The 18180-nt window shown below is 35.6% G+C and overlaps 1 protein-coding gene across 1 annotated transcript in view; it reads right to left on the minus strand.

Annotated features, from left to right (window-relative positions):
* Positions 1-2627: 2627 nt before the first annotated feature.
* The window catches only part of LOC114661283 (uncharacterized), a 47302-nt gene continuing 31749 nt past the window's right edge, over positions 2628-18180 (minus strand). The window contains exons 6-7 of the mRNA XM_028814496.2: positions 11640-12036; positions 2628-4721 (exon numbers count right to left, since the gene is read on the minus strand). Of these exons, the coding sequence (XP_028670329.2) occupies positions 2698-4721; positions 11640-12036 (2421 nt within the window). The 3' untranslated portion in view covers positions 2628-2697. The remainder of the gene's footprint in view (positions 4722-11639; positions 12037-18180) is intronic.

The following is an 18180-nucleotide window of genomic DNA, read 5'->3' on the forward strand; positions in this document are numbered from 1 at the left end:
TTCCTTCCATTAATTTTCTTGTGATGTATAATCGTACTGACTTACAGTTGTTTGGATCTGCCCAGTCACCCTTTTTATATAATGGGATAATTTTTGCCATTTTACAGTCCTTTGGAATCCCCCCAGTGTGCAGTGACTTCCTAAAAATATGATTCAGATGTTTATATATGTACTCGCAAGCCTCATTAAGAACTCAAGAGTAAATATTGCCTAGTCCGAGTGATTTCTTTGATTTCAGCCTTTTTAATCTGAACAGTACTTCTCCCTCTCCAATTTCCAAATCCTTCAGTACCTCCTTAGTAGTCCTGATTACCACTGGGAGATCTCAGAAAATTCAAGTTTAGAACATTTGCTATTTCGTTGTCTGTATCTTTTAATTCCCCTTTACTATTTCTGCTTCACTTCACTTCATCCTTGACTGTTCATTTACTACTAAAACACTGAAATAATCTCTTAGGGTCATCTTTCACCATGTCTGCTATATTCCACTCCAACTGTCTTTTAGCCTCCCTCTTAATGGCTGCCGTCATATTCTCATTCGCCTGATTCATTTCGGAGTTATTAGTTTAATACACCTCATACAGCTGTTTTTTTCCTTTGCAGCCTCTATTTTTACTCTTTATTAACCCACTGCGGAGTTTTTTAAAATTTCCTATTAATTCCAAATTTAGGTATGTACATGTCCTGCATTACATGTAAATAATTTTTAAAACTGTTCCATTGCTCCTTGACTGTCACCACACTTCAAAGCTTATTCCAGTCTATCCTCCTTAGACTTAGCCGCATCTGCTCAAAATTTGCTGTACCAAAGTTAAACTTAACAATTTTACTCTTTGCATCCACACAATTACAAAACATTGAGAGCTGTATTATATTATTGTCACTTGTCCCTAGTGGTTCAATCACCTGTACACCCTCATTCTGTCTTTATTATTACAAAATACTAAATCCAGACAAGCTTCACCCCACGTTTGTGCTTTAACATACTGTGTTAAAAAAGAGACTTTGATCACTTCTTAAAACTCTTGTGCTCCTTTATTTGCAAGGTTATCCCAGTTAATATTTAGATAAGTAAAGTCCCGCATTACTATAACATCCCCCTGTAAATGTACTTTTTTAATATTACTAAAAAGATGTGTGTTGAAATTACTGTCTGCATTGGGTGGTCTACGGCACACTTCTAAAACAAGACCTCTTTCCCTAAAGCTTTCCAGCAAAGCCACATGTCCTCACTAAAATGGGGCTCATCATCCAACTGAAGAAGATCCATCCATCCATCCATCCATTTTCCAACCCGCTGAATCCGAACACAGGGTCACGGGGGTCCGCTGGAGCCAATCCCAGCCAACACAGGGCACAAGGCAGGAACCAATCCCGGGCAGGGTGCCAACCCACCGCAGGACACACACAAACACACCCACACACCAAGCACACACTAGGGCCAATTTAGAATCGCCAATCCACCTAACCTGCATGTCTTTGGACTGTGGGAGGAAACCGGAGCGCCCGGAGGAAACCCACGCAGACACGGGGAGAACATGCAAACTCCACGCAGGGAGGACCCGGGAAGCGAACCCAGGTCCCCAGGTCACCCAACTGCGAGGCAGCAGCGCTACCCACTGCGCCACCGTGCCGCCCACTGAAGAAGATTTGCATTTAAATTCTGTTTAACATAAACAGCAACTCCACCTCCTTTTCTATTCAGTTTATCCTTGATTAAAATGTGTATCCCTCTGTTATACTCATCCCCATCTTTGTTATTTAGCCAGGCTTTTGTTATTGCTATAATATCCTAATTACACTCTGTTACATGCAGCTCCCACTCCCTTGCCTTATTTTTGATACTTCTAGCATTAAGGTAAGCTATTTTTAATCTGTTGCTCCTTCTACATGTAAATGTTGGGTTAGAATTTACATTACTACTTATTTTTATTTCTACACTTATTTTTGTTCCTCCATGTATAGTTTTGAACTTTGCCTGTCCTTCACCCAGATCTGAACCACACATTAAGCTTTCAAATTGACAGACTACCCTTATGTATGTCATTTATTCCAACATGGACAATAAAAGCTGGCCAAGGGCCTATCCACCCTTCCAGGGAGGTCCCCCATGTGTGCACCCAGAAGGCAACACACAGTGCGAGACTCTCTGTCTGTAGAGCAAACCTGCACTTCAGTCCCCTTAATGATTGAGTCTCCAACTATAACTACCTCTCTCTTTCTGGGAACTGCTTTTGTAGGTGGCCCGTTGGGGCTTCTCATTCCTGCCTACCATCTCCGAATCATCACAGACACAATCCAGCTCCACAAGGACCTGAAAACTTTTTGGCACTGCTAATTCTGGCGTTGATGCCTTCAGACAGATATGTAAGACAATATTGGAATTCAAAAGATGTACAAGACTTTGATTATTGGAAGGAAAATTGCATTTCTCTGAAGTGAACAATTTCACAGCAGAGGGAAAACATGCCTAAAATTCATCTGAAGTAATTAAATTTACTAATGTAAATGAGTCATAGTTGAGGTTTGAGGTAAGGTAAACAAACTGTAGGTCCAGTTCAAAGGATGAGTTTGTACTTCCCTTTGTAAACTTCTTATCAAAACTAAGCAAAGCTGAATTAATTTTTTCCCTTTCAGGAGTGTTACAGGGACATGTTCAAACAACACGCATGGATGAATTAAAAAAAATCTGTACATTCAAATTAAGTAATCTTTATCAAACAGAGTGCTGTAAGCAGCACCAAAGAGTGCTAGAGTGACAGATATTCGTACTTCTAATTTCCTGCAAGCTAAAGTGTAACTTACCTGCAGAACATCATCCTCTGAAATCGATTCACAGACGGGACTCTTTGTCTCCTTTTCAGTATCCACAGCATCTCCGTTCAAAGATTTTACATATTTAAATTCGCCGTTTCCAGAATCCGTTGAAAGGCAGACTTCATAGTTGTAAACGTGACAAAGAGTTCCCGTGGCTCCCACTTCCGCATAACGAGGAGGATAATAAGGAATTACGGGCAGGGTACCATTCGAGCATTCGTTAAAATATTTTGAACGTCTCCATTTGTAGAATTTTAACGACGTCAAAACAATAATGAATGTAATAAATAGAAAGGAGACTATCACTAAAGAGATCACCAAGAAAAATGTAAGATCCCCTTCAGCAACCTGCTCTTGAGTAAAATCGTTGAATTCTGAAAGCGCTAGTGCAAAGTTGTCAGTGATGGCAATGTTGACAGTAACTGTTGCTGAGTGAGAAGGTTCTCCGCTGTCTTCTACTGAAATAGTTAATCGTTGTTTTGTGGAATCTTTCTCTGTAATTTGTCTAAGAGTTCTCAATTCGCCGTTATACACACCCACGTCAAAAAGTGTCTGGTCATTAGATTTGACGATTTTGTAAGAAAGCCAAGCATTCCGCTCCGAATCTTTGTCTACAGCAATAACTTTTGTAACCAGATATCCAATATCTGCAGAGCGAGGTAAGAATTCAGCCACTAGAAAACCTTTATTCAGAACTGGGTATAAGATATCTGGAGCATTGTCATTCTGGTCTTGAACAAATACATCAATAATGACGCTGGAACTGAGAGTTGGAGATCCCGCATCCTTAGCTATAACCGAAATCTGAAAGTGTTTCATTTGCTCGTAATCAAATGAGCGTACGGCATAAAGAACACCTTCATCAGCATTAATGGAAACCAATGAAGATATCACGAAGTTGTTTATACTAGTCTCTTGAATGAAGTAAGAAATTCTACCGTTGATACCGGAATCGTCATCTTTAGCTCGCACATAAAAGAACGAAGATCCCGGGGAATTATTTTCCATTATGTATGTTTTGTATTGCAGCTCTTCGAAATTCGGAGGATTATCATTTACATCACTTATCTCTAATGTGATTGTATGAGTAGCAGAGAGTGGCGGCTCGCCTTCGTCTCTGGCAACAATAGTAATATTAAAGTGTGGTATTTTTTCGCGGTCAAGAAATGCGTCGGTTTCTAAAGTATAGATATTATCTAAAGAAGATATTAATCTGAAGGGAATGTCAGTATCTATAAAGCAACTGACTTTCCCATTTTTTTCCGAGTCTCCATCTTGAACATTAATCATTGCTATTACGGTCCCAGGTAACGAGTCTTCAGAGATTTGATTTGAAAGTGACATTAGATTTAAAGTCGGCGCATTGTCGTTTACATCAACGATTTCAATTATCACTTTGCTAGAACTCACGTGACCCCCATAATCCTTGGCATGCACCGTAATTTCATACATTTTATCATTTTCATAATCAGTTGGGCCAACCAGTTTAATTTCTCCAGTGTCTGGATTAATTTCAAATAAATTCTGAGCATTATTTGAGATATGCGATGTAAAATATTTTATTTTCCCGTTCATATCTTTGTCTGCGTCATATGCGCTGACTGTAATCAGCACAGAGCCCTTTGGAGAATTCTCCAAGACCGCCGCTTTATAAAGCTGCTGAGTAAAAATGGGAGCATTGTCATTAGCATCGAGCACTATAATTTTAATTTCAACTGTACCAGATCGCTGAGGTTCCCCTCCATCAACAGCAGTTAAAAGCAAAACATGCTCGTCCTGTGTTTCTCTGTCCAAAAGCGTTTCTAATAATAAACTCACAGAACTGCCGCCATCAGATCCCGAGCCTAATTTTAATGTAAAATGATCATTAGGCGTGATAGCGTATGCTTTCAGGCCGTTTATACCTACATCATTATCTATGGCACTGGGTAGTGAAAATAATGCTCCTGGAAGGGACGACTCAATTATTTCTATTTGAAAGCTTTGACTTTCAAACGTGGGGTCATTATCGTTAATATCTACAATGTCAAAATAAACTCGATGTAGCTCCATCGGATTTTCAAGAACAATCTGAATTTTTAAGGAGCAGGGGGTTATCGTTCTACAAATCTGTTCTCTGTCGATTCTTTCTTTAATAACTAAAACCCCCTTATGTGTATTTAGTTCGACATATTCCTTACTCCCTTCGGTGAAAATACGAGCCCTGCCTGTTTTCATTCTCTGGCTATCTAACCCCAGGTCTTTTGCTATATTCCCTACAAAGGTCCCACTCACCATTTCCTCTGGAATAGAATAACGAACCTGTGACGCAAGTGAGAATCTGAACAATATGACATAAATTAGTATCAGTACCTGATTTAAAGGAGTCCACGCTTGCATTTTCCGAACGAACAAAGCAGCTCACTTATTTATTGGTGATCGATTAAAGGCGTTTGTATTCCTTCTTGATTTGAAAAAAGAATGAGGATATATATTCCAAAACGGTCATCTTTTAATTTTGCTTCATATTTGTATCCATTTCGCATGTGCTTGCCCCTCTTTGTATATAGCGAGCAGTGTCTTTCTTGCTTATACTTGTGATAGGGGAGGGTGTTGCAGTATTTGTGTGACGAGAAAAATCACCTAACTGATCAACAGCGACACTCGCCGTCCAAGTACAAAAAGAAGAACCACAGAAGTATTTTATTATAGACAAATTCTAACATTTCTTCACAATATCACCGAGCGCATATATAATTTGTGAATTTCAGTGTTTTTATTATTATCACAAACAGCTCTTTTTTCTGCTTTTATTGCTTGAAAATTTCGATTAGCCACAAAATGGTTGCTTTTCAGATGTAGCCTTAATTTTAATTGGCATCGTTGTGTCTAGTAAAGTTGTAGCCTAGTAATGTCAACATAAATGTTACCATAAAATTAAAAATTTCTAGATCTCTGGCAAAATATAACATTGATAACAAAAGAAACGTATGATCTATTATTTATATGTAAACTATGAAGGAAAATAATCCAGTTTCCTGCCAGAGTATACTTCAGAATTTCAAATTTTTAAATACATGCTTGATATTGTGACACAGGCATGAGGGTTGATATCTCACAGAGCATCCTAGCATTCTACCATCAAATCCCATCAATGTCCATATAGACTTTGTACGTTCTTCCTATTCTGTTTGTGTTTTTCTCTGTGTATTTTAGTTTTTATTCCAAATTTTGATATATGTACAGGTTAGGTTAATTACTAAGTGCAAATTTCTAATTGTGTGTGTGTGTGTGTGTGTTTGGGGGTGGGGGGGGAGGGGTTGCTTGTGTGTACATGAATGAGCCTTCCCACCAAAAAGTGCCCTTTAGATATTTCTTGACTTACCACTTGCATCCCAAGTACAAAAATGCAGAGCTTCAATAAATGTTTTAAATCGTATTATATTTTCAGTAGAATTATCTATTTTGTTATCAAGTAAGCAGAAAAGGAAGATATTAAATATGTATTATGAAATCCACCAATCACCTCAAGGGATTGTAAAATAATAAATCTAATAGATATGAGGATTTTTAAACTTTGCGCATGTAAAATTTATTCTGTGTACATTATTTTGTAAATTTAGTCATTTTATTTCACACACTTGTCCCTGAACTGGGTTAAGCAGTTCTGAGAATGAGGGAATGAAAGAAAATAATTAAGGGGGTTGTCATAACACTCTCAAAGCAGTTAAAAAACAGTGGGCATTTTGTTCGAAAAACCTGACACACCATAGAGTTTCAGAAGTAAAACTCATCCTTCAAAAAAATTAAATAAATCAAGTTTAAAGCCATTTTAATCTGTTCCTGTCAAATATCCTTGAAAGTAATTTAAAACTAATTTTAATGTGAATAATTTAAAACATTATTTTAAGCTATTCATAAACTAAGTGATGCAGGGCAAAAGACAGACAGCTGGAACAAACCAACAGAGAATGAGGCTTTCTAAATCTTTCCAAATTCATTCATTTCTAAATTTTAATATGACATGGTGTACTACTATTATTATTATTATTTACTGTATTATTATTATTTTTTTTACAAATGGCTTGGTAACAACAGGATGTTGCTGTTTATTACTTAACTACCATTCTTGAGAGTTTATTGATTACTGAAACCAGCAGTCTAATCACATTTTCACAATGACAAGCTGAGATGATTTTCACCAAAGTAAACAATTGATCTGCAGTTATATTGGTAGAATATTTCAAGAAGCCTAAATACAACTTTCCTCTCAATTTTTTTTAAATATAATCCGACAGGCATAAAGAGCAAAGGTTAGCTTGACAGAACATCTGACCCACAAAACAACACTTTAACCAGGAGTGCTTCACAGACAGTATGAATTTTAGGAGGAAAATTGCCCACAACAATATATAGAATAATAGCACTCAAAAGTTCTTTTGATATTGGATTATTAAGAATCTATCAAGGAATTCAAACGGAGGGTAGGAGAGTGGGTCTTTGGTTAATAACATTTATCTAATTTAATCTAATTACCACCTCACAGGTTTAGGAGGCTGGATTTTAATTTGGTCAGGTCACTATAAGTGTGTTCTTCAGTGTGCTTTGTTGACCTTTATCCTGGTATGCTAATTTCGCAGTAGTATATGAAACAAATTTTATATTATACTGACACGTCACTCTACCGTGGCTCTATTACTAAATGTAGTTAGTGCAAGAGAGTGCACCATAATGGAGAGATACAACACCCAAGGTTGACATGCTAAAGTGAAAGCCTCAGATTGCCTGCAACACTAAAACTGAATTAGGCATGTTTAATACATTGGGTGGATGAATCTGAAGAAACACAAATAACATTTAAAAACTGATCACAAAGCTTTCTGCATTGTTCAGATGTTTGCTGTATCAAGAGATGTTTAAGGTGACAGAACAGGGTTAATTATATAGAAAATGTTTCATTGGCAATATATTTTTACAAGTACATTTACCCACAGCCTTCAATGGCTAATGAAAAATTGTCCAATATATATAAACCACAAATACTTATTTGCTCAAAGACAGGTGCAAGTACTTTTAAAGAAGGCTAATCATTTTATTTACTTCTTATGTTAAAAAATTACTTCCCAAAATGGTATGAATGGAAATGCACTGTGCACTGTATAAAACTGATTACTTGACTGATAATTCAACTCAAATAATATAATTTGTAAAAACAAATTTAAAACAAAAATAAAAATTCAGCAGCAGTAGAAAAAAAAATCAAATTTTAAAATTGAACAGTTGAATTGTAAAATTCTTCATTTTTGATCTCAATACAAAACCTAGCAACTTTAGAAGAGTGTTAGAGAACTTTATTTTTCTTGAAAGAAATGATTGAATTTACTACAGTATATGCAATAGTTTATCTCACTTGCTGTTGCATATACTTAATAAAATAAATTTAATTTATCATATTAACAGTATTAATGTGAATTTCCATCCTGACTATTTGCTTAGTTGATATTTTACTAAATAACTAAAACACTTTTATTGAAGAAAAAGCAAAAGTGACAAATTCAAAGGTGATGTGTGTAAAATACACTGAACACCACTTAAAATTTAAAAGATAATCAGTATGTTTTACAATTCAATTTTTCTATTTGTACATTTTAATTTCTTTTGAAAAATTAAATATATAATATTGTAAAACAAATATTGTGAAACAAGAAAAGCTAAGAAAACACAAATTATTATTATTATTATTAAGTCGATAACAAGTCCGGCAGCCACTCTGCTGTTAGGTCTTGTGTGCTTCAGTGGGATGTCTTGTCTACTTATACCCAGAGCACCACAGTACTCTTGATAAAATACTTCTTCCTTTCGCTTTATCACTTCTGTAGCCTGTCTTCATGCTATCGGTCGAGTATTCATTCTCTTTTTTCGGCCAATTCTATATTTATTTCACTTTTGTTCAGAAGTCGGCTACTATTCTCTTCGCTAAGCTCACTGCCGCTATACACTTTAAAACCACTTCCAGCATCAAACAGATTCACCTCTGAAACACGCGTCCACGAGTGAGCAATGTCCCATGTATACCTGTTCATGGACCATATGAAACGTACCAGTGAGATGGTATCGTCGTCTCCCTAGATTTCATCTTCTTTGTGGTCTGACTTATTATTGCGTTGTCCTCTATTGCAAAGCATGGATTAGACATGAAAGAAATATATACCTTACCGCGTACATTTCAGTTCTTCACACGATTATACTGTACCACTATATTTTATGCACTGAAATCGTGTGTGTAAACTCCATAGTGCCTACGGCTTTATATAAAATATGCTTAAAGATAATAAGGTGTTGATAATAGAGATAGTTTAGCTTTTTGTTAGAATGTTATGTTTTCTAAGGTATGAATACGATATCTATTTTGTCCCTTTGACTGCATTTCTTTAACACAATTAAAACATTTTCGTTTATGTTACCCACCTGACTGAAATAAATTCTATAAACATCTACAAAATCGTAATTGAAAACACACACACACACACACACACACACAAAAGACACCGCTTAAATACGATAGACTAAAATTGATTTTTTGGTAAAAGCAACAAATTTTAGTCACTCCAGAAAAATAAAAAAATCATACAATTCTTTTTTTTGTGAAGTAATAATATTTCATAGTATATGTCAATCTTAATTATATCCCAGGTAATACAAATAACTTAAAAAGTATTCTCAGTTATAATTGCATTTGTATTTTCCCTTGTAAAGCATGACTCAAGTAAACATGCTTACAACTTTTGAAAGCCCGAATGTGGATACGCTCAGGAAAGGATTGGAGAGTATTAATTCTCAAAATTCTCACAAACGAAGTCAAAGCAGGGGGTGTTACAGCGACAGACTACATCGATTATACATAAACACCACTACAATCAAACTTACCTGTAGAACGTCGTCCTCTGCAACCGATTCACAGACGGGACTCTTCATTTCGGTTCCGTTCTCCGCGGCATCTCCAATCAACGGTTTCACATATTTAAACTCACTTTTTCCAGAGTCCGTTGTGAGGCAGACTTCATAGTTGTAGACGTGACAAAGAGTTCCTGTGGCTCCCACTTCTGCATAACGAGGTGGGTAATATGGAATTACTGGAAGAGTTCCATTTGGGCATTCGTTGAAGAATTTCGAGCGTCTCCACTTGTAGAATTTTAAAGAAGTCAAAATAATAATAAATGTGATGAACAGAAAAGAAACTATCACTAAAGAGATCACCAAGTAAAATGTAGTATCACCATTAGAGGAGTTATCTTGCGTAAGGTCGTTGAATTCTAAGAGCGCCAGAGCAAAATTATCGCTGATGGCAACATTAATACTAACCGTTGCTGAGTAAAATGGTTTGCCGCTGTCTTCTACTAAAATTGATAACCTTTGCTTCGTGGAATCTTTCTCTGTGATTTGTCTAAGTGTTCTCAATTCGCCGTTATATAATCCCACCTCCAAAAGTGTTGGGTCAGTTGTTTTGATGATTTTGTAAGAAAGCCAGGCATTTTGTCCAAAATCCCTGTCAACAGCAATAATTTTTGTAACAAGAGAACCAACATCCGCAGTTCGAGGTAAATATTCAGCCACTGGAAAACCTTTATTCAAAACTGGGTATAAAATTTCTGGAGCATTATCATTCTGGTCTTGAACAAACACATCTATAATAACAGTTGCGCTGAGGGCTGGCGACCCCCCATCCTTAGCTGTAACAGACACTTGGAAATGATTAAGTAGCTCATAATCAAATGAACGTACTGCATAAAGATCGCCTTCGTCAGAATTAATAGAAACGAACGAAGATATTGACATGTTGCTTACACGGGTCTCTTGAATAAAGTAAGAGATTCTGCTGTTGATACCCGAATCGTCATCTTTGGCACGCACAGAAAAAAATGAAGATCCCGGGGAATTGTTTTCCGTAATGTGTGTTTTGTAATGCAACTGTTCGAATTTCGGAGAATTATCATTTACATCGGTTATATCTAATGTGATTGTATGAGTAGCAGAAAGTGTAGGCTCCCCTTCGTCTCTGGCTAAAATCGTAATATTATATTGTGATGTTTTTTCCCGATCCAGGAATGCGTCAGTTTCTAAAGCATAGAAATGATCTAAAGAAGACTTTAATTTAAAGGGGATATCATTGCCTATGACGCAGCTGACTTTACCGTTTCTGTCTGAATCTTTATCTTGCACATTAATCATTGCTATCACGGTCCCTGGTAACGAGTCTTCAGAAATTTGACTTGAGAGTGACATGAGATTTATAAATGGTGCATTGTCATTTACGTCAATTACTTCTACAATCACTTTACTGGAACTTACGTGGCCTCCATAGTCTTTGGCCTGCACCGTCATTTCATACATTTTGTTATTTTCATAATCAGTTGGGCCAACCAGTTTAATTTCTCCAGTGTCTGGATTCATTTCAAATAAATTTTGAGCATTATTTGAGATATGAGATATAAAATATTTTATTTTCCCGTTCATATCTTTGTCAGCGTCATTTGCGTAAACTCTAATGAGCACAGAGCCTACAGGAGAGTTCTCCAGGACGGTAGCTTTATACAGCTCCTGGGTAAAAATGGGAGCATTGTCATTGGCATCTAGCACTGTAATTTTAATTTCGACAGTACCAGATCGCTGACGTTCCCCTCCATCGACAGCGGTTAAAAGAAGAGAAAATTCCTCCTGCCTTTCTCGATCCAAAGGCTTTTCTAATAATAAACTCACAGAATTGCTGCCATCAGGTTCCACCCGTATTTTTAAATTAAAATGTTCATTAGGCGTGAGGGCGTATGATTTCAAACTGTTTATACCTACATCACTATCTACAGCACTTGGCAATGAAAACAATGCTCCTGACAGAGAAGACTCGATTATTTCTAACTGAAAACTTTGACTTTCAAACGTTGGATCATTATCGTTAATATCAATTATTTCGATGGATACACGGTGCAATTCCATCGGAGATTCAAGGACTACCTGATAATTTAAGGAGCAGGGTGTTATTTTTCCACACAGTTGCTCTCTGTCTATTCTTTCTTTAATAACCAATAACCCTTTATTTACATTTAGCTCAATATATTCCGTGCCCTCTTCTGTATAAACACGAGCCCTGCCTGTTTTCAGTCTCTGGCTATCTACCCCCAGGTCTTTTGCTATGTTACCTACCAACGTTCCCCTCACCATTTCCTCTGGAACAGAATAACGGACCTGTGACGCAAATGAAAATACGATCAACATTAAATAAATTAGTATCAGTACCTGCTTTACAAGAGTCCAGTTTTGCATTTTCGGCATCGGGAACAAAGAAGCTCACTCTTATAATAATAGTCGATTAAAGGCAAATGAATTTCTTGGCGTATTTATCCGTGATTTGATATCAAGAATTTATTTCCAGGCGTTAATTCCAATTTTGCTTATTTTTTTGTATCCATTTTGACATTTTTCCTTCCCGTCTTTGTGTGTGGCGAGGCTTTTCTGTCTTTGTGAACTGCTATGAGGTCCTGCTTAATTTAATATCACCTAACTGATCATCAGCGGCTCTCGCTGTCCAAATGCTAAACTGCACAACCTCTATTATGTTTTTTATGTATTTTTTTTGTGACTTTCTAATACTGTAAAAAACAGTTATGTTTTTATATTTATTTTTGAAAAATTTCAGAAAATGAACATACAGTAAAAATATATGAACTGATATTTTGAAATTACAACAACTCTTTTTTTCTTTGCTTCAGATTAATAACTATTAGCAACAATAAAGTTCAGAGTCTAATCATAGTAGCGTAATATATATACTTTTAAGTTGTAATGTAGAATTAAAGAAGCGGTTGACAAAGTGATCATCACAATACATTGTGTGAAAAATTAGGTAAAAAATATTAATATTTTTCATTGAATGTACCATTGATGTAAAAGAATAGCTTAAGTGTAGAGATTATTACTTGTATTAGCAAACAATAAAGGTAACTGATCTGATAACATGACAGTTTGTATTTAAAGATAGTAAGAAATTAACATTTTTAAAGACATTTCATTGGAGTATATTTTAGAGTATCAAAATTTAAAGGTGCAAATATTTAAAATGTTTGTGTGTGTGTGGTGGCACAGTAATTATTGCTGATGTCACACAGATTCCAGATCCTGGGTTCCACTGATGCCAGTCTTATGCTGTGTGGGTGTGGGTGTGATTGGGCTCGGAGATATAAAAGCTTCTCAATGGGCTGTTTCCTGCCATATGCTCCACAGTATCAGTCAATCCCTCTGCCTCCATAACCTTGAAAAAATAACTAGATTTGGGAATGATTCAGAATTAATAAAAATGATCTTGTTTTTGCCAACAAGTTTATGGCTCTTTTTGGATTGCACCAGATGACCCCGAAACTGTAAATCACTCTGAACAAGTCTTACTAGAATCACATATTGGCTGAGTAATTATTTCCTTAAATTTAATAATGGAAAAAAAGCAGAAATTTTTATTATTGGCAGCAAACAAACAAAAAAAAAAAAAAAAAAATTAAGACCACAAAAATAAACTAAGCCAAACCAGGCTTTGCCAATAAGGCCAGAAGTAAAGAATGTTTAGGTGTAATTTTAGATTCAAATTGCACATTAGGCACATTACTTTTGTTCTTTTTGTCAATAAACATCATGTTATTTTATATCACAGCTAGATGCTGAAAAGTTAATGCATGCTTTTACCTTCATCTATCTACATTATTATAATGAACCTACCTGGATTACATAAACATATATAACTTGGCTGTAATTATTCCAAAAAAGCAACAGTAAGAATTTTATTGAAAAAGAGAAAATTTGAGAATTTCTCCCCAGTCCTAGCATCATATCACTGGAAGCCTGTGTTTTTTTAGGATTGATTTTAAATACTTTCAATCATATATAAGACTCTAAACAATCTAGCACATTCTTATATTTTCAAGTGTTTATTCCCCTATGTAACTAATAGGTAATTATAACCCTAGGCCCTCTAACACTTTCTTGCTCACAGTTCCAAGAGTGAAACATAAAATACTTGCAAAGGGGGGCTTTTAGAGAGACCATCAGAGATACACTGGGCTAGTGTACAGTTGAAGACTTAAAAAGAAAATACTAAAAACCCAACTTGTCAATTTGGCTCACTATATCAGTTACTGACATCACTGGAATTCCATCATAACTGAGGGACAAAGGAAACTGTTTTTTTTATTGAATTCCATTTGTTTTTATAGGCTGTTAATTAATCACTATTTCTTTTCTCATTACTCTGTTCTGGCATTATGGTCCACTGCCCTCTGGCCTAATTATGCTTTAGCAACCAGAGATGCTGAGAAGGTGAAGATGAAGAGAGCATCACAAGAGCATCCTGGTAATGATTACACATTCTTGTCCTGCAGAATGCCTGAGTTGGGGTTGGCCTTGGCACACCACAGGTTTATTTTCTCTAATATTCCACCAACTGGAGTTTTTGTTTTCTATCCATCTTACCATACTTTGTAAATAAGCTAGACTTTATGATTCTCTTCTATCACAAATATATATTGATCTGTTTTTACCTGCATTTGTAATTCTGAATTACCACTATTGTTGAAAATGTCTTTGAGCTATGATAAATGTTGTTGTGGTTGTTGTTGACATACTCATATGACTTTCTAGGGTGATTCTGTTTTATTTTTTAAAGTTTAAGTGATGAACACTCTGAATGTAATGAGTTTTTTTTTTTTTTTTTTATTACTCTTGTCCATGAAACATTGCACTTTGTGAGCTTCATTTTGATTTTCTTTGCTCAAAGATGTTTTTTTGAATTTTTGCAGTCCTTACATACATTCATCCAACCATCCATTTTATAACTACCTTATTCAGTTGTGGAGATACAAATTAGTAATAATAACTAAAGAAATCATGCAATATTTTCTCTCTTCTGTCATGTTGCAAATCACCAGACTGTCAGCACTGTAACTGAAATAATATGCATCAGCATCACCAATCTTGAATCTGCTATTAAAATAATAGGCCAGGATAATTTTTTAGGCTTATACAGTACTTAAAAAGTATGCAAAAACTGCCTTGATCTTTCTTAATGTAGCAAGAATGTCAATAGATTACATTAAAATGCAATTTTCTTTTTAGAAAAATAATTTTGATTGGTTTCCACAGGACCCTAAAATGGGATGTAGTTTTATTCAAAAACCTAAATTATAAAATGATCAGGTACAATAGAAATGAATTTTGAACAAATATTTAAATTTACAGGCAAAATGAAAATTACTCAAGCATTAGCAGAAAGTAGAAATGCCACCATAGTTGAACCAGCGGCCATACATCCAAAAAGATGTCTTATTGATGAATAGCTTTGAATATCACCTGATTTAGCATATAATATATTCATTATACAGAAAATATGTTTATTGTCTAAGACCAAATCTTGTTCACATTTTGTGCAGCCAATGTAAACCTCAGAATGACATGATTTTTTTTCTTAATTTTTCTAGTAAATGAATTACTTCTTTCAACTAAAAATGCAAAATAATTTTGGAAACTTTCTTTGGAAAATTTCTTGTTCACAATGTAAGTCATTAGTAAACCATTTATTTAATAATCAATGTATTGTATATTAACAATGACTTCCTTATGCATCACTAAACTGTATAATCTCTATAGATATAAAATCCAACGTCTGTCTGTCTGTTTCTCTGTCTGCTTCTCATGATTTACATCTGTTTTTATTTTCTATAATTTGCTTGAACATTTCAGTTGATTTTGCGACCTCTCTCATTGTGCTAAGTATCATAGTTTGCTTGCAGAACAGATTTATTTGTGCGAATCCAAGAGAGATGCAGCGGTCCAACGGGAGGGTGGTGGGGCCTCCTCACCAACGCGCCAGCCTCAGGGCGTATCTTACATTTAATTAGCTAGTGAACGAGAGAACAACTTGATGGATTTAGATCAGGCTTTTTTTCTAGAATTTGCTTGAACATTCTGGTTGATTTTGCGACTCCTCTCATTGTGCTAAGAATCATAGTTCACTTACAGGACCGATATGTTCATGCTAATATGAGACAGAGGCTATGGGATTAGGGAAGGGGGAAGCGTGACATCAGGAGTAGGGAGCTGGGAAGAGCTCTCCTCGCTGTCCTGTTTCACTTCTACATGGGCAAAGCCATGGAGGACGGCTAGTCATTTCATAAAGTAGACTGCACTTAACCATAGAAAACAGCTGTGCTATACAACAGGTGTCTTATTCTGCTTTATAGTCTAAGTCATAAAATATGTATAATGTGAAAAAACTTAAACAAAAATGTTGGTTCAGGTAAGTGTAAAAGTACAGTACACAGTACAAGTATTTTCTAAAAAATGTAACCTGGTATGTAACCCTGAAACACTGAATTAAAGGAAGGAAGGAAGTCGAGAAAGGATACCAGTCCATTGCAGGAGCCACCAGTTCATTGAATTGTCTAAACTGTGGCCAAGTTAGAGTTAGAGTTGCTATTTAATATAATTTTCATTTTTTTTGAGAATATGTGAGGAAAAACTACATGGTTTTGAATGAAAACCCAAATGGATATGTGTGTGAGTCAAACCCAGGACACTGTATACTTAAGGTAACAGGGAAGCATAATCACTGTACCATTGTTCTACAACATCCAAAATAATATAAATCATACCCCCGTGACCCTGTGTTCGGATTCAGTGGGTTGGAAAATGGATGGATGGATAAATTATGCAGGTTAGGTGGATTGGCGATTCTAAATTGGCCCTAGTGTGTGCTTGGTGTGTGGGTGTGTTTGTGTGTGTCCTGCAGTGGGTTGGCACCCTGCCCGGGATTGGTTCCTGCCTTATGCCCTGTGTTGGCTGGGATTGGCTCCAGCAGACACCCGTGACCCTGTGTTCGGATTCAGCGGTTTGGAAAATGGATGGATGGATGCATGGATACATTATCTATATCCACTTTGGTCTTATGAGAATTAATGGGAGCCAAAATCTATCCTGTCAAACATCAGACAAAAGGCAGGAATCAGCCTTGGATGGGGTGACCATGCATTACAGATGCACGTATTTATACAATCAAACCAATTTAGTGTTGTCAATAAGAACAAAAGGCTTTGGAAAGTGAAAATAAAGTCTACATATCCACAGAAAACCCTACAAAGCTCAGAATTATAATAAATGAAACTATTAAAAAATTGTCTTCAAATAGATGAAATTTGATTAGCAAAAACATGAAAAACGTTTTTACAGTTTTTTCACAAGATGATCATTGTCAAATGTGCCTTCTAGAATCAGAATATGTCTACTGGAAAATATTTTTAACAAAAGCTTGCACCTACGATTTAGTCTTTCACTGAAACAAATGATTCTACCATAAATTGCATCTGTTGCCATTACATCTTGGTTAGTTGGCATGTTGTTTTTTTAACCTTGTATATTAATCGGTGTGAAATGTATTCCCTTGCATGTGTTCTGTTCACAACTAGAAACACATTTTATACTTTTAGTCTACTAATACTTTTTTTATGAATCAGTGTTTCTTCTCTTATTATATCCATTTTGTGATTTTAATCATGTTTAACAGTGATATTCTTTGGCTAATAATAATAATAATTAATAATAATAAATAATTTATTTATTCATTCATGTGTTTATTCTGGACTTCCGAGCAGAGATTAAACCTTCTATGATATATTTGCACAGAACCAAGGTTCCTCTTCACCTCTGCAAACCCTTGCACACACAACTTTCAGAAACTCTGGCCTACATCACTTTGTTTTCCATTCATGCACTTTTGTGCACACTTCTAGAGGCAAACCCATTTACATACACCCCACTGAAATCAGGACGCATCAATGATAGAGAAGACTCCATGTATCTGATTAATATGTAAATACTATATTATTATGTTCACACACTGGACTGACCAACACTTATACACTTTTGGTATTATTATTGGCATTTAACTTATAGCAATTTATTTCAGAATCACTCCAATATCAGCTTTTGTCTTTGTTACAAATGGGTTAGCTTTGCTATCAAGTAGAAAACATTGCCAATACAAATAGTTTAATGAAATCAAAAAAATATTTTGCAAAGCAGTTGAGTGGTTGCATATTTCTTCAAAAGGATATACAGCAGTGCATTGCTTCACATTTTAATCTATTCTATCATAACTCTCAACAGTGTTATAAATTAAAATATTGTAAACACATATAATACAATCATGAATCAAGCTATGGACAGAAACCACAAAAAGCTTTTTCATTTGTAATTGAGCAGCTTTGCTTTTGGTGAAAAGTGTCAGTTTATGTTGTACAATAAAACTTAGAATGTTTGTACTTTCTATTTACGCTTTATTTCATATAACTT

Source organism: Erpetoichthys calabaricus, chromosome 11 (assembly GCF_900747795.2).
Source record: "Erpetoichthys calabaricus chromosome 11, fErpCal1.3, whole genome shotgun sequence".
Lineage (NCBI taxonomy): Eukaryota > Metazoa > Chordata > Cladistia > Polypteriformes > Polypteridae > Erpetoichthys > Erpetoichthys calabaricus.